The sequence below is a fragment of the Epargyreus clarus genome, unplaced genomic scaffold, assembly GCF_041222505.1.
Source record: "Epargyreus clarus isolate Ecla_fem2 unplaced genomic scaffold, WU_Ecla_fem_2.2 ptg000007l, whole genome shotgun sequence".
Taxonomy (NCBI): domain Eukaryota; kingdom Metazoa; phylum Arthropoda; class Insecta; order Lepidoptera; family Hesperiidae; genus Epargyreus; species Epargyreus clarus.
In genome coordinates, this window is record NW_027332215.1 from 24,909,172 (window position 1) to 24,936,672 (window position 27,501).

The window sequence follows — 27,501 nt, forward strand, 5'->3', positions numbered from 1 at the left end:
TTGTTACATCGCAACTGAATTACTAGTATCTCATTATTTTTACTTAATATCACTGAAAAACATACCAATATATTAAATTCGCTCGAAAACACAACTTTTAAAATTAATTCACTTAACAATTTTACATTTTCAACACTTTATGCGCTACATTGAAAAAATAAACTAAAATAAAAATAACTTGGATCCCCACCTTTACCCTTTACAACACTAAACTTCCGTTTTGTCCAAACTGGGCCGATTGAGAAATTAAATCACTGCACACGTCGTTACGATACTTCTCTCCGGCAACAAGTGCCCACCGCACCTGCTCACTAGTTCTGTAAACCGAACTATCTGTCGCCGAGGTATGGGAAACGGTAAGTTATGAATGTTGGCAAACCTTAGCGCCATCCAGGTATTTATAGTTTAGTACTACCAACACAATCAACGATGAAAATGCTCCTGCATGTTTTATAAACAAAATTAATTTGAACATCACTTTTCGATATGGTCGTCAGATGACTCTGAAAACATTCCGCTTTATTATTACAAGGGCTACCAACCTGTAAGCTATTCACCAATCATGAAATATATTATGCTTTTGCATAAGTAAGCGCCACCTGATTATTACAACTTGTAGGTTTCATGTAGTCGAGGAGTTACAGATGGCGTTGATCAATTTTAAAAACATGATCTGCTTAGCAGTTACTAAGTTTACAAACAGATGGCAGTAGTAGTAAGCAATCGTGTAATAGTTGGATAAATGTGAAACTATTTAAACATGCTTGAAATACAAAATTACGGGTGAAGCGCTCGAAGATTTTTATTACTAATGTTATTTTTATATGACTGATTTATATGACTGACCAGTTGACCACTTATAGTTATGGCATTTTGTGAATTACCACATCTGATTATTGCACACCTGAGACGCAAAAGGACGTACTCTACTCTAGGTCAGGAAAATATGTTTTTTTTTTCAGTTTTAATCATCTCCAGTATTATTTAAATGGTGGATATGACGCTTGAAGGTATATTATTTGTCTGTAATTCCGGTGCGTCACACAGAACTTCATTTATTTTATGGATCCTTGTTGGTCTTCATCTTGGTTGCAGTGAATAGTATTATTTAAATGGTGTTCACATTCGGACGGAAAGTATTATAACATGTATGTATATGTATAACTCGATTAATTAATTATTTACTTACAGGATTCTGGCTAATTGATGTATTATAAAAAACATATCACATTTCAATTGTTTTATTCATTTTCAATTACAATAACATCTATACAATAGTAATCTACGACTAATGGTATCATTATTTAGACATGCATTAAAATAAATTATAAAGTTTAATGAATAAATGTAAATATTTTAATAGTCAACAATTTGTTAACACATTAAATCACAAAACGGTAACTTAAAGTTTCTAATGAAATTAACTTAAATAACTAAATAAATAGGTGAATGTATTTATGTATTTTAAAGGTTGCAACGTATTGTCGAGATACGGCTTTTTTATTGTTCATTTAATGTTAAATGGACAATAGGGCGGTAACATAATAGTTATTAAATTATGATAATATGTTAAAAAATATTAGAAACTTACAAATAATTCTTCCTGCGTAAAATGCTTACGCAGGAAAAATAAGAAAGAGATTTTCAAATAAGAAAAATATCAAGAACTTATTTGAATAAATTAGTTACATAATATGTATGTTATAATTTAATACTCCCTACATTATTAATACAACTAGTACGATTGCACTTAAAATAATAACTAGTTTATATAATATATATGTATATACAGTCCCTCACATGATTGTAGTACATATTGTAATTTTAACTAAGGTTATTTATAATTTTATTGATAATTGCATGAAATTAAATTTAGTAAAAAGTAATGTGAAACAAAGTTAATTTAAGAACGTGAGAAACTGCGTTAAAAGTCGAAAATTTTAAACTACATTGCTTTTCGTAATACTGTCCAATATTAAAGTCTTATAAATAATAATTTAGGCTACATTTCATTAGCATAAAAAGTAGTAGAGTAGATATATCGATTTTGTATACAGGATGAAGTTTTCAAATGGGCCTTCAGGGCCAAATCCGAAACTATATGAATTAGCGAAAAATGCTGAAAGGAGTTACGAGGCCGATTTTGATAAAAACTAAAACTGCAATATTCGATTTTTTTAAAATCTATTTCCCTTGCCGAGAATCGAACGAGTTCAATACGTCAATTTATATATTAATATAAAGACAGCAAAAAATATGAATCATATTAAGATATAACTCATAAGGCTGTTTTTAATAATGAGCGTGAGTTATTAAGTAAAAGAGTTTCCATCACATCGGCAATAAGCATATTATTACGGGTAAACATAAAAATAACGAATATAAAGTTTCAGATAAAATATGTTTTTGAAAACTCTTAAAAAATCAGAGACAAATCAGATGTTGGATATATAGATTGATACAGTTTCAAGAAAATTTTGGTATTAATTCTTAGTCACGCGTAATGCTAAATAAATACATTCAGATCTTCTCATCTGTACCTTTACCATGAGTTTTTACGTTTTGACAAATATGACAGTTTTGGTATTTGTTTATGTATTTGCCCATACAATTTCCAATCAGCAAGTAGGAAATCGTATGGGGTACAGATCTTAAATGTCATTTGGTGGTGCTTGTCATTGCATGTATCATCGAAATTGTACAATACCACTTTAACGATGAGTGGAAAAAGATTTTTGTAATATAATTTAAGCCATGTGGCCTAATTGAGAAGCATAATTTGTTAGCTGTTGAGGCAAAATAAAAACTAATTGAAATATTCAAGTTAATTAAATTTAATATTCAAAATGGCACTTTTACCTACAATATCTAAAGACAATAATTATTTTATGGATGTATAATTTAAAAATTGCTGAAACATTTCCATTTTCAAGTAGGCTTGTCGCAATTCGCAATTGAAATTTACTACTATAACCTTACTTTAAAGATATAATTATATTTTACATATTAATACTGAATATAATATCACCAATGGATTTTTCTGGCGAATGTGTACATTCCTACAGTTACAAAATTGAATTTCTCGAGTTCTACATAAGCTCTTGAAAATGAGTAAAGTTTACATATACGTAAAAATTTTTGTAACCCGTGGCTTGTAACTTACGCATACAAAAAAGTAATTATAAAAACCGTGATTTTTGCTTTTTTTGGTTTTTGCTTATGCAATGGAGAATACCTGGGCAGTCCGATAAGTACTTAGCCTTACCGTCTGAAGGAGTCCGTATAAAAAGAGTTATTTACTATCGTCTAGAATATTATCGTAGACGGCTAGTGTCAAAATTTCAGACGATTCGGACTCGTATTTTTGTTTTGGACCGCGTGTGAAAACAGACGTGTCTGCGGATTTTAGAAAAATGGAAAAAGAGCAATATCGGTCGGTGATTCGATTCTTGTTTTGGAAGGGAAAACGCGCAGCGAAATCAAAGAACGTTTGGATGCTGTTTACGGTGACTCTTCTCCTCCGATGGCGACCGTCAAAAATTGGTTTAGCGAGTTTCAACGCGGTCGCACGTCGGTTTTTAATGAGCCACGCCCAGGAGCTCCAAAAACGGCTAGCACAGAGGAGGATAATGTAACAATCCACGACCTCGTATTGGCAGACCGTCGATTGAAGGTGCGCGAGATTGCTGAGATAGTAGGCATCTCAAAAGACCGCATTAGTCATATCCTGCATGACATTTTGGGCATGAGAAAGCTAACGGCGAGATGAGTGCCGCGTTTTCTCACTCCGGACAACAAGCACAACCGTGAAACCACCTCAGAGCAGTGTTTGACTCTGTTTAGTCGCAACCTGAAAGAGTTTCTGCGTGATTTCGTGACCGTCGATGAAACCTGGATTCACTGGTAGACACCAGAGACCAAGGAACAGTCGAAACCATGGACTTTACACAGCGAACGTGCTCTGAAGGAGGCAAAGACAGTTCAATCGGCTGGAAAGGTGATGGCCACTGTTTTCTGGGATTCACAAGGTGTGATTTACATCGACTAACTGCACAAGGCCAAAACGGTCACAGGGCTCTAATATGATGAATTATTGGATCGATTTGACGCCAAATTGCAGAAAAAACGACCCCATTTCGCGAAGAAAAAAGTGCTCTTCCACTATGACAACGCACCGGCTCACACCTCCGCCGTCGCCACGGCCAAATGGTCGAACTGGGCTACGAAGTCTTGCCTTATCCAGTTTATTCACCTGATTTGGCCCCATCCAACTTCTATTTGTTTCCAAACTTGAAAAAGTCACTCGCTGGGTAGAAATATGAGTCGATTGAGGAAGTTATCGCCGCCACGGAGGCGTACTTTGCAGACCACGAGAAAACGTGTTTTACAGACGGGTTAAAAAAGTTGGAGGATCGCTGGGTTAAGTGTATCGATCTAAAAGGAGACTATGTTGAAAAATAAATCGCCACTTTTCCAAAATTTTCGTTTTTCTTTTGTAGGCTAAGTACTTATCGGACTGCCTTCTATATATAAAATGCGTATGTAAGGTTTTTGTAAATTTTTGACGATTTTCAAACCTAGATCCCAAGTATAGTTAGCGCCTACTCGACCAATTTTATATAATTTTAGTTTTCTATTTTCGTTTAGAATAATCATTTTTAATTATTAAGAGTTGTAGGTACAATATACGTATGGACAATACTTGAAGTTTTATACATATTCCCTATTACAGAATTGTTGTAAACCAATGAATGTATTGTATTATTTTCACGCGTAAGTTACAATTGGCGCCATAGTTAATAATTGTTTAAAAAATAATGAAAAATCCGAAATGACAACTGACTTCAGTTGGGAGTCTATGCATTGAGAAAGAATTATAATAACAATACTAAAATAAATATTACTTTCACTCGATCTGATACACAGGCCTTAGTCGTGTTACTAATTTTGCATTACTAAGTTTGTACCTAGCATTTAACTTAAATAATAAAAATGTTTGCGTATTACATTTGATAAATACTCCATATTTTACATACAATTATGAGATACGACCGATAAAACTTTATCATTTGATATCCTAAATAATACAAATAGTATAATTCTACTTAATTAATCGAATACCTATTATTTACAGAACTTTTGATAAAAAGACTAGTCTTGCTATTTATTTGCAATTTGACTGACAGTAAATATAAATATAAAAAAATAATAAATTAAAGTATAAATTGACAAATAGACATAATTATGGTAACACCTTGTACACGTGATCTATATTGTATCCTTCGATGTAAGTCACGAATGATAGTAATTCATATTTGATGGTTCATTTAAGACCGATTAACCCTATTCGAAGAAACATCAAAAATAGATCGTGGGTACAAGATTACACATTTTTCTAATAATAGTTCAAAGGTGTATTTAAATCAATATAACTTAGGAAAATGAATAAATTACTCACTTTTATGTTTTCCATACAAATAAAAAACTACTACAATTATTTAGGTACTATGAATAAACGATTACATTGAGATTAAAATATGCGGAACGATAAAATCCCTAGATACCTACAATATTAAAAATGTCTCATCGGATATCAATTTTTCGTTCACGCCGCCTTTGAAGCATTTAAAATAAACATTACCGAATATAAAACTTAAACAAATTAACACAAAATAACAGAAATAGATAGATATATATATATATATGGTAAATAAAAATAAAACATCATAATCATTTTAGCGTGGAGTCGTCGTGTTGTCTTCGTAGCCTTCGTACGCTGGTCATGCGTAGTGCGGGTAGGAGCCGAGATGTGACGTCACATGCGGCGGCGCCATGGTGTGCGGAGAGTACAGGTTGCTGCCGCCGCCTCCCCAGTTGCTCCACGACGCTGACGGGAAGATCGAAGCTGGAACAAAGAGGCCACCTAAGGACTAGTGCGAGGACAGCCAAGCTACTAATCTCGCACCGAAATCGCTCAGCTGCTGTCATACGAATAGTCCATAATTTCTCTGGTATTTATGTACAGTGTTTAACAATATGTCACTGAGTTATAATAGGTCGTATGTCTTAGTAGATGTAGCTACATCTTAGTTACAGTAGAAGTTAAGAAACAATATCAATGTTTTTTTAATATTAATTATTAACGAATTATATATGATACATGATGATAGTATGATATGAATACTGTTATCTTAAATAATTGTATTTTAAGTAATATTATAAAAGTAAAAATCTTTTAACAAATATAGTATGATATCAAATGAGGTATGTACATTGCCTTATTTATTATTTAACTGGAAGTTGTGTTTTTTTTATCTTGAATTTATAATTATTCCGACTACAGTACACAATATGGTACAATTGATAAATAATTATATACGTAATGAATTAAGGTTCTGCATCAAGTGTATTTTCATACAGGTACATTTTTCGCGTAGAAGCTCGGTGTAATATCATCTTCCTATTGACCGTCTGACGGTCTGTTGACACACGCGAAGCCGCGGGCACATTGTAGTTATAAATACATCACGCACTAGCATCAAAGTGGTTTTGTGTTTATAGATATGGAGGTACAAAAATATGAAAAATGCCGTAAAATTATTCCGTTAAATTCCGTATTTTAGTATTGGAAAAGTTTTCACACAACGAATTATGCGTTTACATTAATAATAATAGTATTTTATTGAGAAGGCAAAGTATTTATACTATACCTTGGCTTGGAGTCCGTAAACAAAGTGTTACCTAATTTTCGTGGTTTTTCTGTCGTTAAAATGTCGAATTTATAATTTATAGTTATTATTTTATTTTATCAATACATTCATAAGTTCTAGTTTTATTTAACATTGGCTGTAAATTTACTATTAGCTTTAACAAAAAGACACGTAATACGAAGAATGTGAAAAAATGAAATTTGTATATTGGTGATCTTTCTTTTTGTTAATAACATTTATTATTAGGAAATAGAAAGATTTTAAGAATAGATAGAAATAAAGAAGAATAATAAAATAAACAGGAGCCAGTTTTTTGTTACTATTAATTAATATGATATTATTTCTGGAATTTAAATCCAATTATATGTTTATTGAACCCACAGAGCACATTTTATGTTTGTTGTTGATAAGAATAATAAGTATATGGTTCACGCACAAGTTAAGTCTGCCTTTTACCGCAATTATTTCGTAGCAGTAATGTAGCGGTGCTACGGTATGAACGTAGCAATTAGTGTTTATACTTTACGCAAAATTAATTTAAGTCTTGCATTATTAAATAATATTTTTTTGAATTAACAAGCCTTTGTGAACTATATTAAATACTTAAAAAAATATAAAAAAACGCAATATTTTTGTTTTCGATATTTAAGTTGAATTTTTGAATATTTTCAAATATTCAAAAGAAAAGTTCTAGTGATAAAATAAATAAATTGTGTTTATTATTATGTCATAGTTTTTTTTACGTATTATTATGGTATATTTAAGGTATTAATTCTAATCATGAAATTTAACTTTATATTCTGAGTGAACATGTGTAATATTACAAGTTCGAATATTGCTACACATTTCACGGGGAATTATCATTTCAATCTAGGGTGCAGCTCAAACAGCTGTAGCTGTAAGGGTAAGGCGCGCGGATTTGTTTATTCCATTAAGTCGAGTCCCGGCTGCTCGTGGCTGTGACAAGCCGTTTCGAGTAGTGAGCCAATATTTGTGCTCGCGAGTGTACCAGCCACCAAATGCAGATTACATTTGCTACTGAAGGGTGCATATTAACACCCGAGGAACGTTTTTATTAGGGTTTAAGCTGTTTGTCTTTGGACTGTTGACTTTGAACTTGTTCGTCAAATTTAAAACATTTTTTTTAATTTGGGAAGTAATAGACTTTAAAATTTACAACTTACATTATGTGTGTTTATGTTATTAGATGAAAACCTAAATGTGTGAGGGAGATAATATACAAACGACAGTTCACGCCCGCGACCTCTGTCGACGGTCGCCAGCAGTGTTTGACGATCGCTGACGAACGTTGACGCTCGCTGCCGATTATTGCCACGCCACGCTTGCGACAGCTGGAGACGTGCATACACTGTCGATGCTTGTTGCCAGCCACCGACGTGCCGCCGCGATTTCCGCCAGCGGTCGATGACTGCCGATAGCCACTGATCGTCGCCGGAGGCTACCGGCGGTAGTCGGAAACGGTCGCCGGCGTTGCCTGTCGCTCGTGTATTAGCTCACTGTCGCTTGTCTATTACCTCTTTGATAGTTACCTAAATATTATTTTTTGGATTAAATCTGATTGATTTTGGTTGTAAATAAAAATCTGTATCTTTAAACCATTTTGATGCTGGAAATGGACTAGCGCAGAGATAATTTCGCGATTGCTGTGAAATAAGTACAATACCTGAAGTGGGCGGCATGGCCGCGTGTGGAGACATGAACGACGACAGCTTAGCCGAGTGGTGGTAGGAGCTCATGAAGAGGTCGCTCTGGTACTTGTAGGCCGGGTCGCTGGCCGCCGGCTGCGTCGCCGCTGCGAGGCCTTGGAAATCGAACTTGTACGCATAGCGCTTTCCGTGCACCTTCGTCATTATGTTCTTGTCGTAGTAGTATCTGTGTAGAAGTCACAGGTTATCATGATCAATAAGTATGTAGTCAAATCATGTCCACTTGGAGACTGTCGCTTTTAACGTTTACAAAAATTTTGTTCGGAGCGGTCATAAAAACATCCGAAAACAATACACAGGGGAGAAGCATATATTGCAAATAACGGTAGCATGTTAGCATGATCGATCGCCAAGTTCAACATCGCGGCGCATAGCTTTCGCAGAGGAATCGCGAGTCGCACCAGCCACGTATAGTTACCTCAGAGCGCGGCTGAGCTTATCGTAGTTCATGTTGGGTTTGGACTTGCGCTCCCCCCAGCGACGCGCCACCTCGTCGGGGTCCGTAAGCTTGAACTCCCCGTTGGTGCCCTCCCAAGTGATGCAGCCGGCGTTGCTGGAGTCACTCAGCAGCTCCAGCAGGAACTGCCAGAGCTGAATCTGACCAGAGCCTGGAACGTCGTAAGTGTGCCACAATTAGTACAGTTCAAATTTAATTGGCGCCCTTGTAGTAGATAAACATATACTTTTAATATTATATGTTTAACACAGTACCTAATTTATTTTAAAAAATCACACTTATTTAATATTATTTCAGAAAGTATTTAAATCATCAAGTGTTGGAATTTTACACCATTAAAAATAATTTTATGAATTAAATAAAAAGTATTTTAATAAAGATAGTTGAATATTTGGAAGACAATAACTGGAATATGATAAAATAAGAAAGAAAATACCTAATGATCATTGTATTTTTCAGCAGTCTTTACACTTTATTATTAATTATTATCAAGCGGTAACATTATTATGATAAAAACTTAAGCTACGGTTAAATTATTATAAGTTTTTATCATGTACCTGAGTTTAAAAACGGAAAGACCTAGATTTTGAGTGAGAATACTCTAACTCATCTCCCTGGATGCTCAAAATTTTGTATGCTTCGGTCTCTGTACTAATTTGTATTTCATTCTCACTTGTATTATAAGTTACTTAGTACTTAAACATTGTAACTTTTTTTTGCGACTTTCTATTTTATGAGGCTTACTTGCAAGGTAATGGTTAGCCTTTCTTGAAATTCTAGTGATTTAAGAACGTACAAGGCAACTGATTCATCGATTTTCCTGAACACTTTTCAACTAAACTGTAAAACCAGTACTTAGTTAAAATTAACAGCTCACTTTACGAAGAAGTCTTTATAAGACTTCTTAGAACCTAATAGAGGGATAAACAATGTATCTTAATAGAATTGACAACACGTGAAGCGCAGTGGTCGTAATTACCACAACGTAATTTTATAATATAGAAGTAGTCAACGCAATAAATACATAATATCAAACAAATTAAAGGTTGTTGGGAGTCTACGTTTATTTCCCAAGTTATTCCAATCGCCTCTAACACTAGTTCTCTACCTTATAATTTTCACTTCATATACGGCAAAGTAACATCGCTTTAACAACGCATATATGCGTACATTTAGGTGAACATTCTCTCCTTTGTGTCGGTTTCTTCGTAGATGTCTATGTTGGAAGATAGTGGAACATAAATTACCCTATATGGCTTCACAAGGAGAAAACGGGTTGAAAATATGTCAACATTCTTTTTGCAAAAGCCGCATACTCTCGTGTCGTCATTAGCACAAACTTCTATATAAAACTATGTATAGATTACTGCTGTATATGTATGTGTATAGTACAATGTTGTACATATAGAGAGACGATGCATACGACAGGACGACGCTTGCTTCAGAATAGTTTATAGTGATATACATATATGTTACAGCCAAAGTTATAAATTCAGATAGTATACATAATATCTTGCCATTACCTATAATATCGACTCAATTTGGTCAAAGTGATAAATAACACGGAATGAATCACATTAACCAGCCATTATATATAATATCTTCATAGACTTGGATAAAGTAATAAAACAAGTATAGGTAAAGATTAGAAGCGTCTTTATTAGTAGTATATCTATGATTAGAAGTTTCTATCTCAACTTTCCTTAAGCATAATTATATTTTTTGTAATTTTATAATGATCCACATATCGAATAATAGACATATTAGACATGTTTAGATGTTTTATGCCCAGTAGACGATGTAAGTAAATATAAAATTGATGAAATATTCATAGATTACCTATTTTAAAATAAAGTTAACACAAAATAACTCGTAATTGTTTATAGAACCTCATAATACTCTTTTTCTCTGAATAGCAATGGCTTTTATGTAAGGGGTGTATCAATATACGAGTAAAGTAAGATCATTGCAGGTTTCGAGCCGTGACGGCCCCCACATGTCGCGATATTGGGCGGTTGTGTCGCTGGCACGCACGACTTAACTCCAAGATACGTAGTATTCGGTACTTAGTACGGTCAGAAAATAAATTAGTAGTGAGCTCGGTAAGATGTTCTTGTAGGTATTACGGGGTGCAAATAGTTAAAAAAAGACAATAAATCGAATACTAAATAGTAAACAAGGACTAAGTAAACAAGATTTTATTTATTATTATTTATATAATGTTATAGCTTCATAATTATCTCATTTAGTTATTGTTAAAAACAAAAAGTAATTTGACATTATAAGAACTTAAACTAAATTAGTAATAAATAAATTGTTAATTTATTATGAAGTTATATATTGTTGTTAATTTATTATGAAGTAATAAATTAACAACAATATATTAATCAAATAAATTCATCACCAATTTGAAGGTTACCGAATTTTAGATTAGAACCGAAGAGCACGACGAGATTTAAAAACGTTGACATCATATTAACATAATTGTGGACAACTATTTATATTGTTGTATACATTATATGTTGACATAATTTAACAATATCATACTGGTACCTCTTCATAGCGTTAGACGGCGTGGAATGTAACAATATTACTTTGTTTCTATATTACGAAAGCCATTCTTTTCTTTCTTCTAATATATTAAAAAAAAATTATAAAGGAAAACATAACATGTATCTACATTTTTCGTTGGCGAGCTCCAAAACGCTTTTCGCCCTTAATATTAACGTATGATACAATAACTATGGTTGAGTATCAAAGACTGGGACAAATACTAGTAAATGGAAGTAGTGAATGCTAAATTGCTAAATTAAAATATCGATTTTAGAATATAGTTTAATATATTCTAGATTAAGTTTGATCCAGGTTTCAACCCGGAACCGATAGTGTACGTGGGCAAATCGTCATATTATTCAAGATCGTTTCTGCTATCGCTACTATGATCGTGTCCAAGGCACAGGAGCGTGGCATCTCCGTGATTTACACTCGATCGATTATGTTCGAGTTACTATGTTCGATTATGTACGAGTCACAACGCTTGCCTCCATCGCGCCAAAGACGCTCGCTTCAGCGGTTTCATGAGTCACTAGCGTTAATAGTATACCAATGGTAGTAACCAGGTCTTCCATTTCTTTGTTATATTGTCAGCTATAAATATCTTTTGTAAAAAATATAACCATAACTAATTCTAACAATAGAAGTATAAGACATAACCCAATTTCTTTCTAAGTAAGGGCGTAAACTAGCTAACTTAAGAGGCCTGGTACATGGTATTTATGATTCGTTATGATATACTTTTACAACAGGCCTCTCAAAAATTAAGATTGACACCCGTGCTTACCAGAGCCAAAAATGAGTGTCAGTCAGACTCGGGAGGAAGGCGAAGTGTGTATCGTTTTAGGTGAGGTTAGTTGAGGCTGTTTTGCCTTTGATTTTCTACATCTCGCTTGACAAGTTTGTTACCACGGTGGTTCGATTTCTGATGGAAGATATTGGTTTTATACCTAAGCATTTTGCTACAGTGGACACTAACCAACAGTTTGCAGTAAATATTAATAATGTGCGTTTGTCTATGAGAATATTCGCGTTTGGGGCGAGAATTACAAACTAAAGTGCTTTCTGAAGATATTTATAACGTTCCTGAAGAAATATATGATACTAAATTATTATAACTGTAAAAATAATTAGTCTTGTACAGAGTTTCATATACACACTTGTAAATATGCCTAATTGAAGTGCTTATTTTTAAGTCTATGCAACAATAGACCAAAATAAAATAGCTTAAATTAGCATAATAGTAAAATTTCATAATAAGGGTGTAGGAAAAAGATTAAAGTGAGGTAAAGAGAGAATAACATACATAATACAGCTTAACTCAGCGAAGCTAGTACCACTCTGTATACTAATATACTCAGTTAATTTTCAATAATTCTGCACTAAGTGATAATTTGCCACTCTCAAATAACTTTAAGGGCCCAATTACAAAGTAGCTTAGTACGTATAAATCTTGCACTGGAACGCCATGAGTACAAGGATGCTCACTTTGTATGAAAATAGGTATCACTGTACAAAGTAAAGAGAGTAATTAAAGCGAGGATCGTAATGTGGGAATTATACCCTCGACGGCTCATCACACCGTCGAGATAAGTGACGGGAGAAGAACAATTTTCTCGCTAAAGTAGTCAATGTCATTCGATTAAACATGAAGCAGTTTGAATAGTTATAACATTATAAGAGTCAGTGATGGAGTTTTAAATGTTATGTCATCAAGTTCTTATAGAATAGACCGGTGATGAAAAATAAGTATTTATTCCACAAAAGTCCAATACAAATAATAAATAAAAAGTCAGTCAAGACATTAAAACTTCTCACACGGAGTACCGTCAAATTTTCAACTTTTTAGTTTTTCGTTTTATTGTTTGGAGACTTGGGGAACCCTCTTCATTTTTTGTATCTGTTTATTGTGTAAATTATACTCGAACGAAAAAATCAAGTGTTTACGGTTTAAGACACAGAAATACAGTAGTATGAGTTTTTACGTTTTGATAAAAATGTCTGTTTTTGTATTTGTTTACGTATTTCCCATACATTTCCAATCAGTTACTGAGTAGAGATTTAGCTTATTCGGGCTCCTTTGCTTATGTACAGTGAGATGGTTTTTGTTGAAGAGCCCGGTAATCAGTCACCAGTTTCAGTACAATTTTTCGTGTCGTTCCGAACAATTAGTCGCAGGGTTGGCACGTGCCAGTAATCGTATCGTGTGGTGTCCGTGGGACCGTAATAACACGTCGCTGCCAACGTGTACACGCCAATTAAATTTAAATATTTGTGTTATTAACTTTTTCGACGCCTTTAGCCAAAACCGTTAAAACTTTTGAAATTGACAAACTTTTGTCATAAGGTATAGTTAATATGCATTAAAATTATACCATGCAAGATTATCTTCGAAGCATTTTTGTGAAATTTTATTTGGATTGCGGTATTCTGTGGTGATTGTACCTAATTTAATTATGACGCTTGTGCTTTTCATACTCAGACAACAATTCGTTATGTCGTAAATATCATGAACACGCACAAATACGAGTGCATAATCATCTCTACTTAAAACAAAAATCAAAATTTATCATTGTCTGTGTCGTATGTGTCTGTTTGAATCCGAAACCTTCGGAAAGTGAAACTTGTATAGTGCGACATATTAAACGCACCTATACGCTGCACACTATTGCTAGAATTTCAGTAACAAACGCATTTTGATATTGTAATCTTGTCTAAAGTGTAACCTAATTACTGTTAGATACTATCGACTAAACAGATCAAAAACTGAATTTATAAAAGTACAACTTGCACCTAACTCGATATACTCGCCCTTCATTTACTTTTCAATAATTTCCGACTTCGATTAACTTCTAACCTCTAACCGACCTCATGGCTTACAGTGAGCGAATAGAAAATTTCTGTTCAGAAATAGATTGAAAGTAGTGATTTACATAACCCCAGGTGCCGTGATAAGTAAGTGGCGTGACCCTGTTCGACACGAGCCGGCTTATTAACATTTTGACTTTCAAAATGACTGATCGTAGACAGATAATGTGCGTAATACGGCTCGTGACGTCGTTCCCACATGAAAGATGCAGGACACGCAGAAGAGACGTTGGGAAAGGACATAATTGATATAATTCAAATACAGAAGTGGCGTGTCTACATACTACAAATTAAGTTTAATTCACGTATGAGCACTTAACGTATCCAGCACGTAGACATTGTACACGAGTCAGTTTCCACATAGGTACATTGAAAGATAGCAGCTTAATGATCGTCTTACGAAGTACCATAAATTAAAGGAACATCTTTTAAATTCTATTATTTTTTTGAAAGACGAACAAGTAGGAATGGACACTTTCACTTATTATAGATATTAATTATATACATCTATGAAAAAAGCAGTGAATCTGAATCTACGCAATATGTTAAGATCTAGTCGTCCGTAGCTATACGACGCGAGGCGTAACAAATATATTGAGATACTTGCATCCTATTGGTGTCTTTTTTATACTATAAGAGTATTAGACGAGCATGTAGTCCGCTTGTTGGTAAGTGGCTACCAACCATAGATATCTGTAATCTACCCCAGATAGGATTAGATTCCTGCCACCTCCAGATGCCCTGGGAATGCCGAAACACCGCGGAAAAGTATGTTGCCTTTCCCACGCCCTTCACACTGGAACACAGTAGCGCTTAACACTACTATTATTAGGGCGAAATAGGTGTGACGGTGGTGGTGTAGAACCACAAAGGATTCTACCAGTTTGAAAGCTCCTCACTAGACATCTCTTCTGCGTAAACTATAGGCGACGCATTATAAACGCCATCTATTACGTGGAATGTAATAGTTTATAGCAAATTGACAACCCTAGCGCTCGCGTTTAGAGGATAATAGTTTTAAATTGTTCCTTTGGGACGTTTTGAGCGCGGTCTTTTATCACTTTGATATTTGTTGGGGTATATTTTAGGGTGTTCAAATCTACATAATGCCGGTAAACAATGATTATTACTAGTGACATTAAATCAAATACGATTAAAAGTGGTTTCATATGAAATGTATACTTTTTTTTTAATATACTCGTAATGTACCTATTTACGAGTACCAAGGTACATAATATTAATATATTAATGAATATTGGCAACTAACAGAATTCGGAAAATATTATGTAACTGGAACTATTTTTAATATTCTGTCTATAAACTAATAATAATATAACCAAATATATTTAAAATATCATACATTTGAAATCTATTAATTTTAATTTATGTTTTTAATATATTCCTGAGTCGGACCCCTTAATACGAGCCCTTATCGGAATCTCGCGTGCTCTAACTGCACTTACCCTATTTTCTCACGGGTCACCTGCCCTTTGACCAGTTACACGTATCAATCGAAATTAGCGTACGCAATAATAGTATACCTTATTTAAACTAATTAGTGAGTCATGTGCCCCGTGACTACCCCGAACGTATGTATACAAGTGGTACAATTTTTAGGGTTCCGTAATGGAAAGGTAAAAACGGAACCCTGTTTCTAAGTCTCCGTAGTCTGTCCGTCTGTCACGGGGCTTTAATATTTGAAATACTAAAAAAGAAGGATATATTATACTACGACATAGATATGTTATACTACATCATTAGAATAATATATCTACGTCTAGGACTCTTTTAAAATTTGAGTTGATTACAAATGTCGACAGGCGGCAGTTACCGCTTATTGTCAGATGCACGCGTTTATGTATAGAGATGTAATAAATGTAAATAAGTAGACAGATTGCCAAAAAAGGACGTGCCTTCAACCTTCTAAATAACCCCAGTACATCTAAATTTTGCTGTGACTCGCAGTTCATGCGACACTTACTGTTTTTTATTTATTTTATTAATCGAACAAATACGATACGAGATAAATTGCCAAAATATACATAAAGTTATTGGCAAGGCATATGATCAAATGCACAACTGCCTGAAACTTCGCTATATAAACTCCCTATGGTACATAGTTCAGTACCCTTAGTATGAAATGTATGGGCAAATACGTAAACAAATACAAAAAAACATTAATTTTTGTAAAAATGTAATAATTCATACTAAGGGTACAGAACAATCCCACATGTTTACTGAGAGTAAAGTGTCAAAAATTAGAAAACTTACCGGAGTTCGCGAGACGACTGCTCGTCGGTCCGAACATCTGGTATGGATCTGTAAGAAAATATACGAGTAATGTAAATATATTGAAATCTATCCCATGTCAACGGGAGCAGAAACAAAGTTGAATTTAAAGTAGATCAGATAACTTTACCTGCGTCAGACACAATACACATATTACCAATTCGATTATAGAGACGATTCCTTTGTCATTATTGAAATGGGAGGTTAGGCCAAGCCTTAGTTTTTAAAAATACATTGAAATAGCAAATTGGCGCGCAGTTCCTGTAAGTGATCGCTAATACCCAAAAACATCTGTAATCAACACCAAATAGTATTGCAATACTACTGACGATTATTGTACAGCCGTACAACCTAGAAATAGGTAAGTAGTTTTTTACACACTTGTTATAAGGCTGAAATAGATAAAAAAATCTGCTTCCTTATTATTTAACGTCATTAAGATTTCCACGAAAATATATTGCATACCGTACATTTATAATCGAAAAACGAAGCGGGCTTGTGGGGAAAGCCTAGTCCGCTATAAAACGAGCGCCTTAAGTCAAGTAGACCTCGTAAAAGATAGTTGTTACCATGACGACAGAGCACCAACAGTGGCGACCGAAAAAACCAGATAGTGTGCATAGATTGCATTACAAACAGGCATAATGTGAATGCCGGTGACGTGCAAGCTGAATTTGCATAGATAGTTCGCTTTCAAACTGCAATGTCGCTCATATGCGAGCTAAACTGTAATGTTTTCAAAGTTTTTTAAGAAGCGAACGGACATTTCGTCCTGATAGTCCTGCCACGAATGAACTCCAGATAGAATTAGAGGTCGTCTTCAGGAGCGTTGATATCATTGGGAGCTAAGTTGGAATGTCTCGTACCCTTCTGTCGGATACCCTTAGGCCGGCCATACACGAGCAGCTTGGAGCAGCCAGTATCGAATGCTTCAAGCTGCTACTGCATAGTGAACTTCGGACTTATAAGTACGTACATACACGAACCGCTCGAGCAACTGCATCTGCTTGAGGTGGTTGGCAGCACGGTGATTTTTCATCTCGCGGTCAAGCAGTCGCCAGCCATACACTGACTGCTCAAGCTGTCGACTGCTCTCGCGTAGTTTCCTCAGCCCGTTTCTTCACGTTTATATTTTTCTTTGAGTATATTACACAAGACGTCAAAAGATGAGATCGACATTCTAATGTAATTAAAAAACTTTTCTTTGTCTTAGTTCCAAAAACAAGTGATTAAATTCTCCATTATAGTTTCGTGTTTCCAATATTGGATGAACCCACAATTTCTATTTTTACACGGCCGTCGTCGTCGTATGAGAAAAAGCAGCAGAAGTGCTTCTTCTTCAAAATCCATGATGCTATTGATTTTTGAAATTGAATTCCTCGAGCAGTTAGCTTAACTGCTCAAGGAGTTATCAATGGCAGCTTCAGGCTGTTGACTCTGACTGCAAGTGCGGTCCGTGTATGTTGATAACGGGGTAACTGCTCGAGCAGTCCATGTATGGCCAGCCTTAATTATTAATGGTGTGGATGAGGGTGGTAGAATTCTTAATAGTGCGACTCCGGAGGCACCACCAGCACACTTATTTCTGCCTTCATCGAGGTACCTCTCTCACATACTACCTATCTAAAGCAGGAATTGTATAGATGGCGCTCTTTCGGGTAGAACCACGAAAGTTTCGACCATTCTAAAAGTACCCTAGTTATTCAATGCGTTGCTGTAATTTTATGTTTTATTGTGATTTAATTTTGTGATAAAGTAGATTTACATAGGGTGTACCGTAAGTGTATATGTTATAGTCAACCTAATCAAATAGCTATTTTACATTATGACTGGTTATTAGGTAAAGTAACTAATTAATCCAGTTATTAGGTAAAGTAACTAATTAATTATAATCCAGACAATGTGATACATTAATCACTTTATTCAGCTGTTATATAGGTTGTTGTTGTTGTCAAACTAAGTAATAAATATGTTACTGAAGTACGGTAAATCTTAAGATTAACTGAAATTATTATTGATTAATTCCGTTTCGTTGTTGTATTACGGTAAATTCATAGATACAATAATATAAGTATAGTTTAGGTCTGAATTATCGTGAATCGAACTCTCCCCGATAATGAAACAAGAAAATTTACATCTAACACGCGCCGTTATGATTCATCTAACGTTCGTAGTACACCGAACAGGGCCCTTAAGTATAAAATAAATAGCCCTTATAATTATTTCAAAGTTAGAATGGCCTTATCGTCATACAGAACTCAGTGGCAATTGTCGTCAGACTACACACGGGAATGTCGCCTTTACGACGTGTGTCGAACGATGTAATTGGTGTCCATAATTAAAAGTTTCGGTGGTATGCTGTGTTGCTAATTGTTCTGTATTCAAATTGAAACAAAAGCGGCCCCCGGCGGCAGTTCGCGCCTTTTGTTAATATTATAATGAAGTAATAATTGCTAACGACACTCGAGTTAGTACACGTCATAAAGCAGGGGAGCTTGTGACGAATCGCCCCGTAACAAATGCAACCGAATATGCCGACGGTGGAGTGATTTGAGTGGCTGAACGAAACGCGACACATTTATTTTTCTCTCAGTTTAGTTGGAAAAAAATACCTAAGTATAGTTACGTGGAATAAATCTTCCGACAAATCGACAAAAGACTAATAGCGTAAGGTAAACTTAATTTAATGGTAATGAAAAATATTGTCTTTATGTCCAAGAGCTTTTCGTATTGTTGTCAAGTGTTTGCAAAGTAAAAAAGCTACTTTATTCAAACTTGAAAAATGTGCAAAAGAAGTTCGAGTTCGCTAAATAAAAATGTTTGCAAATATCGCAGAAAATTTAAAAAGTCGCTTTAACTAATATTTCCATTTACCGTCTACACATTCAACGATTAAGTCTGTTTACCGCACGACAGAAACATGTTTCTAAGAAGTGGGAAACAAAGGTTGCCTTCACCATTAGCCGCCATTTGCGAAGTTTTTCTGACATTGGCAATGGAATTAGCATAATGTTAAATAACAACTTTGAAGCTTAAAATCCAAGTTAAATTGAATTAGTGGAGATGACATACGCTAGTTTCAATTTATGAACTTTGAAATTACAATTACAGTTAACGATTAGCCGATTAACCATTTAATTTATTTTTATTTCTGTACCTTAGTATTTCTTCCCTTAGTTTGCTTAACAAAATAAAATTATCATCTATTTCAACTAAATCTTACTCTAATTTATGAAGATAATGTATGAAGAAGTAATATAGAGTAAAATAGATTCGCTGCTGTGTTATGGTTACAATTTGTAGTTTAAAAGACAGTTATAGAATATATAGGTGGTAGAGCCAGTATGGTTATTAGCACACCGATTTCTTTTCTGTTTCGGTGGTACAGTGTCAATGTCGTTTGACTTATGTATGAGGCGACCCCTATACTCCATAGAAGAGGCAACTCATCTTTGATTGGTTTCTGGTAAAATCTTTTCCATATGAAGTTGATCGTAGATGATCATTGGTGGCAATGACCTCTTACCATCAGGTGAACTGCATGTCATCATCAGTTTCAACATTGTTCTTAGCAGTGTTTCTGAGGCCAATCCGACCTCTTATACCTACGACTACAATACTTTTTGAAGTAACTATAACCTAGAACTAACTAACTGAAGTAACTATAACTTAGAATTTTTCCGCTGACATCCTATATCTATGACTATAACTGATATTTAATGTTCATGTATGGATATAACAATATTACTGCATGGACTGCAGGTTTGTTCGTAACTTCAATTGTATGTGGTTCATACGCTACGCCACTGGAGTCGTGTGTGGAGCTCGTAAATATTACATTTCGCTCATAACTCGGTGAGGCACGCGCTATGCGAATCATTGTAGCTACAGAGCGAATACACGAATGCCTTATTATAGGTAACAACATAATAGGCGGTTTGGGGCTACGAAAATGAAGTCTTCATTTCCAGTATGTGGAATTTGGTTTACGTTTTGTATTAATTATAGAAAAAAGCTTACTACACTCATGACCCCACTAGAATCATCTGTGTTGGGTTCATTGACACACAAAGAGACGAATATATCAACATCCAGACCCAGAATACATAACCAAATTCATCATTCAGATGCTAGTCTGGCCGGGGATCGAACCTTTTGCGCGTTAGGCCTGTATGATGACCGTGCCGTCACACGGTTAATCAGAAACCCTGTTTTTTTATAGCAAATATTTGTTTATATGTCTTATGTATTTATTTTAAGATAGAGCCGGCATTACTTCGATCCCTATATACTTAAATGAGATCCTAGATTTTCATATACATCATTAAATATAATTAGGTACTAATCATTATATGATATATATATAGAGACAAAATATATTACATTTAAAAATCCATAATTGGATGTTTAAAAAAATTTATCGCAGATTCTCTCTCTCAATACTACAATACTACTTACTACTACTATACTCGTACTTACAAATAGCAACATTGGGCTAGGCAACACTAGGCTGTGCACTGTAATGATTGGTTCTGTTAATTCTTTGATGTAATAAATATCATTAAATCTGTAAGTCCATTGAAATGTTACAATTTAAGGACCGAATATTGCATTTGTTAGTGGACGCAATTTTATTTTTGGGACAAATTCTTTAATATTAAATTTAAGGCCTAAAGTTATATATCCTAATTTGCAGGTAAAACAATTTGCTACAAATTATGACTTTGCCTTTTTTTTTTGTAACACGCATAGTTTTCGAGATATCGCGAAAAAAGTGTTTCACGCCTTTTTCCAAGATGGCGGCCGGGAGACAAGGGGCGACCCCAAAAACTTGAGGTTAAGCTTCTATTATCTAAAAAATGCAAAGTTCATGTAACATTTCAATGGACTATAGTACTAGTAATGAAATTTGAATAGACAATTATTACACGAAATATTTCGTTGAATGAAGCGATTTTTGGAACTTTCATTCGTTTCGACAACGAATTAATACGTCAAATAAAGTTAAACAAATTTCTTAAAAGTTATTAAATTGTTAGCACAGTAGGTAGGAGCATACTCCAGACTACGTGGTTAGATACAATTAGTTACTTTTAGCTTAAATATTTTTCCTGTATATAGTCAATATCACGATAATATAAATTATTCAACTATAACAAATAAGACAGCGTCAGAGCGTGGTGCTATGAAAGACGTTGAAAATGAAAATCGTTCAAAATAACTGTTAAATCGAGGGCGGTAACGTCGGAGGGCGCGCGATATAATCGAGATGATTATGATAAATGACTAGCGCTTGGATCGATGGTCGGCGGAGGGCGGATAACGTAAGTATGTAGTTCTAGTACCAGTTAACTAAACGGGTTTTAAAAGGCCATGACTTTTCTTATGTTCTAAAACCCACTATTAGGTAATACTCAATCTCTTTTTTTATAATATAGAGGTAGCAGACGAGCATGCAGTCCACCTGATGGTAAGTAGCTGCCGCCCATGGACACCTGTAATCAACCCCAGATAGGATTAGATATTCCTACCAAAGGTCGGCCGGCAAATGGATGCGCCGCTACCCATGAGGACTAAGCTGGAATGCCTCAGAAAAGTATGTCTCCCTTACCACACCCTTCAAAACGGAACACAGCAGCGCCTAACACTGCTGTTATTAGGCAGAAATAGGTGTAGCGGTCGTGCCGCTGGAGTCAAACCACAAAGGATTCTACCACCTTCCGAAATTTCAATATTCTCTCTCAAACTACTTCCATTCTAGAGATAGAGTCCTGTAATAGACGGACCAACGGACAGACTAAGTTTTGGTTACAGAACCCTTAACGTAGCGTTCATACTTTCATACTCACATGGAGTTAAATTGGTTTTCATACGCTACGCCCTTCTCGTGATCGAGAACTAAAACTCACATTAGCTTGTTCGGAGGCCGAGCGAGCCTAATGATTATATTTATAACGAACAAAAGGCACGAGCCAGCCATTTCAATGATTAGCTGTTTTGAATTTTCTGTCGATTACTCTTTGTTAGTTTAATTATTGCTACACAATATATCAAATAGCAAGTGATTGCCTAGTGGATAAGAAACTCGGCCTCTCGATCGAAGGGTCCAATGTTCAAATCCCACCTCTGATTTTTCAAAGTTATGTGCGTATTAGAATATAATTATCACGTGCTTAAACGGCGAATGAAAATATCGTGAGGAAACCTGCGTACCTGAGAGAATTTATAAAAAAAATCTCAAAGGTATGTGCAGTCTACCAATACGCACTTGGCCAGCGCGGTGGACTCATACTGAGAGGAGACCCGTACCCAGCAGTGTAACAACAATGGGATGTTGATGATGAATATATCATATCCATAATTATATATTGAAAAAGCGTAGTATTTGCAAATTATTGTCGCTTTATTCATTTTTGTTACCTTTTTTGAGTTTACTTTCATTCGCTTCAGAATTAAGTGCGTGTTCATAGTCCATAACACATTATACCGATTTTAGCCAATTTGAAAAAGAAGTCATCAAAGTATTTTCTCAATTACGAGTCATCCGATTTGGATAGACTCTTCGATATTATTATTTGTTATTTACTGTAAAGTTTTCTTTATACTGATATAAAGTTGATGCTCTTGTATAACAGTTACAAGTACAGTTCGAAATCTGTCAATTTATTTAGGCAGACAAAACTGTTAAATATCGCACTTTTTTATAGTTGGGGAGCCCAAGAGGGAATTTTGGGAGTGTGTCGAGCGCGGCAGAATAAGATATGGAAGATACCTTACACCTCGTAGTGTCCTAGACCATAAATGAGCTTTTTGTGTCGGGGAGTTTGCACAGGGGAGCCCGTCAGATTAAATCGATCACTGGAACTGCTCGAGCGCGATTAATTTTCTTTTTAATATAAAGAAATTAATGCTAGAAAACGAAAAACATCATAATCTGCCGATTACAACACGTCGAAGTAGTGGAAAAAATAGTCCTTTTGAAAAAAAAAATGTGAGCCGTCACGGGACGCCTGGCAGATGTGAAACATCGACATTATTTTGTTAAAGTAATATGCAGAAAATAACATATTGTGATAGGAACTAAATATGTCATAATGATAAAATAAAATACTACGATTTTTTTCCAGATAACGATGACTATTTATTGAATTCGATTGCGCATGGCGCCACACCGTACACACTACTGCATATAGACTGTATATATATACCATCGTATAGCGTGCGCCACGGCATGCGTCGCCACGCCAGAAATCGGTTTTACGTGCGGCTATAGATGTTTCACATCAAAAAACAAAACACTCTGTATTATTATGTTATCTGATAGTGTCACTTATTAGCATGCATCCCTGAGAAGTAATGATGTATCACAAACTAAAGAAAAAGGCTAATTTTTAGGAAAATACATTATCTTTCATATTTTCTCATACAATTTTGCACGACTCATGATGCGAAGCATCAGAGAGTGCTTTACGATCGAAAAATTTTTTTCGCTTCATTTTGGCGGCTATTTTTATTATTATAGCCTTGATAGTTCACGGAAATAAGATATTTTGCATACTATTGTCGAGATAATTTAATGGAGATTAATTCCATACTTTTTAAAAATTAATTTACTGCAATAGAATTGGAAAAAAACACCAAAATAGGTCAAAAAATTTTCCTGTCCGTCATGTGTGAAACCTGAAAACACTGTAACTTGTGAAAAAATCCATCATAAGAGTTAATTTTTTTTTTAAATTCTAATCGACGATTGTAGGTCACTGAATGCGAATGATTAATTAATTCAGTGTCGTTAAATTGCAATTAATAAAAAACGAAAACTACAAGACTGTATATCTATAGATATTATGTACATTTATTCCACCAGGGGCGCTTGTGCAGTACCTTCTTCCTACTACAGCTGTTTTGTCGGCAATTAATTTTGAACGACTTAAGTTTTTTTTTTTTTTTATATTTCATAATTAAATGAGCATTATAAGTCGTGCACTTTTGGATTTTCCAAACTTTTTTTTTATATCGTCAGTATAAGAATCGAAAAATATCATATAACCTTTTCTTCATTCTAACGTCTAATCTACACAATCGTATAGGCCCCAATCACGCTTGAGTTTGTACACATTTAGCATCGTGGGCTCACCTACTATTAAACAAAAAATAGTTAAATTCGGTTAACAAAAGACAAAAAGATGATAACGGCGTATGTGTCAACAGTAAAAACAATAGACGATCGTCAACTACCTTCGTGGTAGAGCATTGCCTATAGCGGTCTGTCACACATTGAATTTCAGGTTCGATCCCCGGCCGAACAGTGATGTAAATGAATTTGGAACTCTCTTATGGGTGTGGGTGTTCGTGTATTCGTTTGTGGGCGTGTCCATGACACTCATGACACATAAAAAAATCTTAGTGTGAGGCTATGAGTGAGGCATTTTTTTGCGTCAACATCTGTCTATTTTAATTTGCTCTCCAATAAACGCCGAAATTTTAACGAATACATCGAATACGTTACGTACAGATCCTTACAGTATCGTATGATCCTATCGATGGAGGTTTATCGAATTTTGACGCAGCTAGCAATTCCGCCCCGACGTGCAGTAATTTCCTGTAAGATATTGCAATAGCGAGATAGTGTATTGGCGATCCAACTCAATCTGTTTTACAATTCGATTTACATAAATACCCATGTTTGTCTACACAGTGCCACACTAAGATTCTCTGTAACCAGATTCTATAGGAACCAAATAACTTTCTATTAACGGTGTAAATGTGAAACTACTTTGACACGGAAGGAGTGTTTTAATACATTTGACATACAGATGCCGATATAATGGCAACGACATATTGATAGCAGTTACGATATAATATAGAAAAGATCATAGATATAGGATGTCAAAGATACAGAATGTCAGTTTAAACGCGTTACCAAAATTGATATGTGTATGTGTGCGTAATAGTGTTATTACCTTCATACTTGTTATCGATTGACATCCAGTATTAATTTGATGAGCCTGCCGTGGCAACGTAGCTTTCGTATCCAAATCATTACACAAATTAATAAAATACCATATTTTCATAGATGATTATTTATTAATATTATAAAACAAGTATTATGATATACAAATTACGACTTCCTTGTTATAAACTATGTTTCCTCAAAATGTTTGTTACATATTACCGATGATTAAATAGGAGTCCATTCTGGCCGATTTATTATTCTTATCCACTTTTCACGTACCTCACTTTACCGACATGGTATCCTTAAAAAGATATAGGTGATACAAATATTATTCGAGTTATAATAACATAAAAATTCAGAATATGTAAATTCCCTCACAATACGTCAACAAAGTTTACTTTTATACTACTTTTGTGATGCACGAAACGATCTTTATTATATTATCGACACATTATCGATATAATATGACGTCACCATTTTGTCAAGCCCTAGCGTAAATAAATAATTTAATTCTCATATATATTTTGGTAACTTTTCACCTATATATGAAATATATGTATTTATAGCAAGATAAATGAGTATAAAATTGTAACAACTATGTATGAAACCAATTAATATGGAATTTGACCAAATATTGCATAAAAACCTGGGATAGAAAAATCGCATTTACCTCTGAAACGTATACTTCCGTGGATTATTTTTCCTTGTAACGGTACACTTGACAATAGAGCTAGACACCATTGTAACATGTGTCAGCAATATATTAATACTAGTATTAATTTTGGTAAAATAATAAAACGCGCCGTAGTCGGGGGAGCTTAAGGCCGCTTATTCGAAGAGAAATTGACACGCTGTCACTTTTCTTGGCATCTCTTTCTCACTAGTACATTGTCTATATGAGTTGACATATGTCTTTCTCATGCTTTGTTGGTGTTTAGCGTAGCGAAAAAATTCTAAGTCTATGGGAGAGATACAATGTAAAATAATTCATTGTAATAATGTGTAACGTTAGCTATATTGATAGTCTATCGCTTGTTACTATTAATCAATCCATCCAATGTTTTGTCTACCAAAGATCGTCAATTGACAATTTCTGCATATTGGATTTTTTTTTATTTTTGATCGTTAGTAGGGAAAACTTTGATGGCTTGAATAATGGGCAAGACAGCACGGAAATGCCTCCGGTGACCAAATAGTTCGACCAGTCAAATCATTTGCCAAATGGTCTGCCTATGACACGTGTCAAGGAAACTCTAACAACCTTGACGCTGCCCATTAATTCGAAACAAAGGTGGCAAATTCTGTGGCATACTCAATTTGGACAGGCTTGACGCCAATCGATTATTGCATTAATTGAATACGTCTGATCGACATCGTATCTCAAACACAATAATGAATCAGTAATTGAATCAATTTATCAATTATTGAAACTCCTGAGGCTTGGGTGTGTTGATTATGACCGATATACAAATTTAAAAAATATTCCAATGCCCAACAGTGGGAAATAAAAGGGTTGCAATAAATCAGACAAATATTATCGTTGCATTAATGAAGATTGTTCGAGTGTCTACTTTCAGAACTGAAACTGTTTAGTCTATAGTAGATATTATAAAGCCCTCGAGTATGTTATCTTTAGTCAAATGCATTTCCAACTGTTCTGTTGGGTGAAATGATTTAGAAAAGTGCCTTTTATCTCTACGAAGGCGGCTAATGCATATATCATTACTACATGTTCTTACTTATCGTTTTATAGGTATTGACCCATTTATTCCCTGTAGTTCCGTGACTACAATAGGGCGCCTGCCTGTCGTAAGAGGCGACTAAAAGGGGGCTTCTGGGGTTGCGGGCGGCAAGACTGGGAGCTCGACCGTCCAGTAAGCGACCCCGGGAAGGACGGCTGTATGTGTGGTCGCATACGGTCCTGAATACCAGATGGTGTGG

At 34.9% G+C, this 27,501-nt stretch overlaps 1 protein-coding gene across 3 annotated transcripts in view; it reads right to left on the minus strand.

Moving 5' to 3' along the window:
- Nucleotides 1–1,225: 1,225 nt before the first annotated feature.
- The window catches only part of Ets65A (DNA-binding protein D-ETS-3), a 105,893-nt gene continuing 79,617 nt past the window's right edge, over nt 1,226–27,501 (minus strand). For 2 of the 3 annotated variants that reach the window (XM_073075244.1, XM_073075243.1), the window contains exons 6-9: nt 16,587–16,634; nt 8,856–9,045; nt 8,395–8,603; nt 1,226–5,905 (exon numbers count right to left, since the gene is read on the minus strand). In XM_073075244.1, the coding sequence (XP_072931345.1) occupies nt 5,781–5,905; nt 8,395–8,603; nt 8,856–9,045; nt 16,587–16,634 (572 nt within the window). In that variant the 3' untranslated portion in view covers nt 1,226–5,780. The remainder of the gene's footprint in view (nt 5,906–8,394; nt 8,604–8,855; nt 9,046–16,586; nt 16,635–27,501) is intronic. The other variant, XM_073075245.1, reaches the window with a different exon arrangement.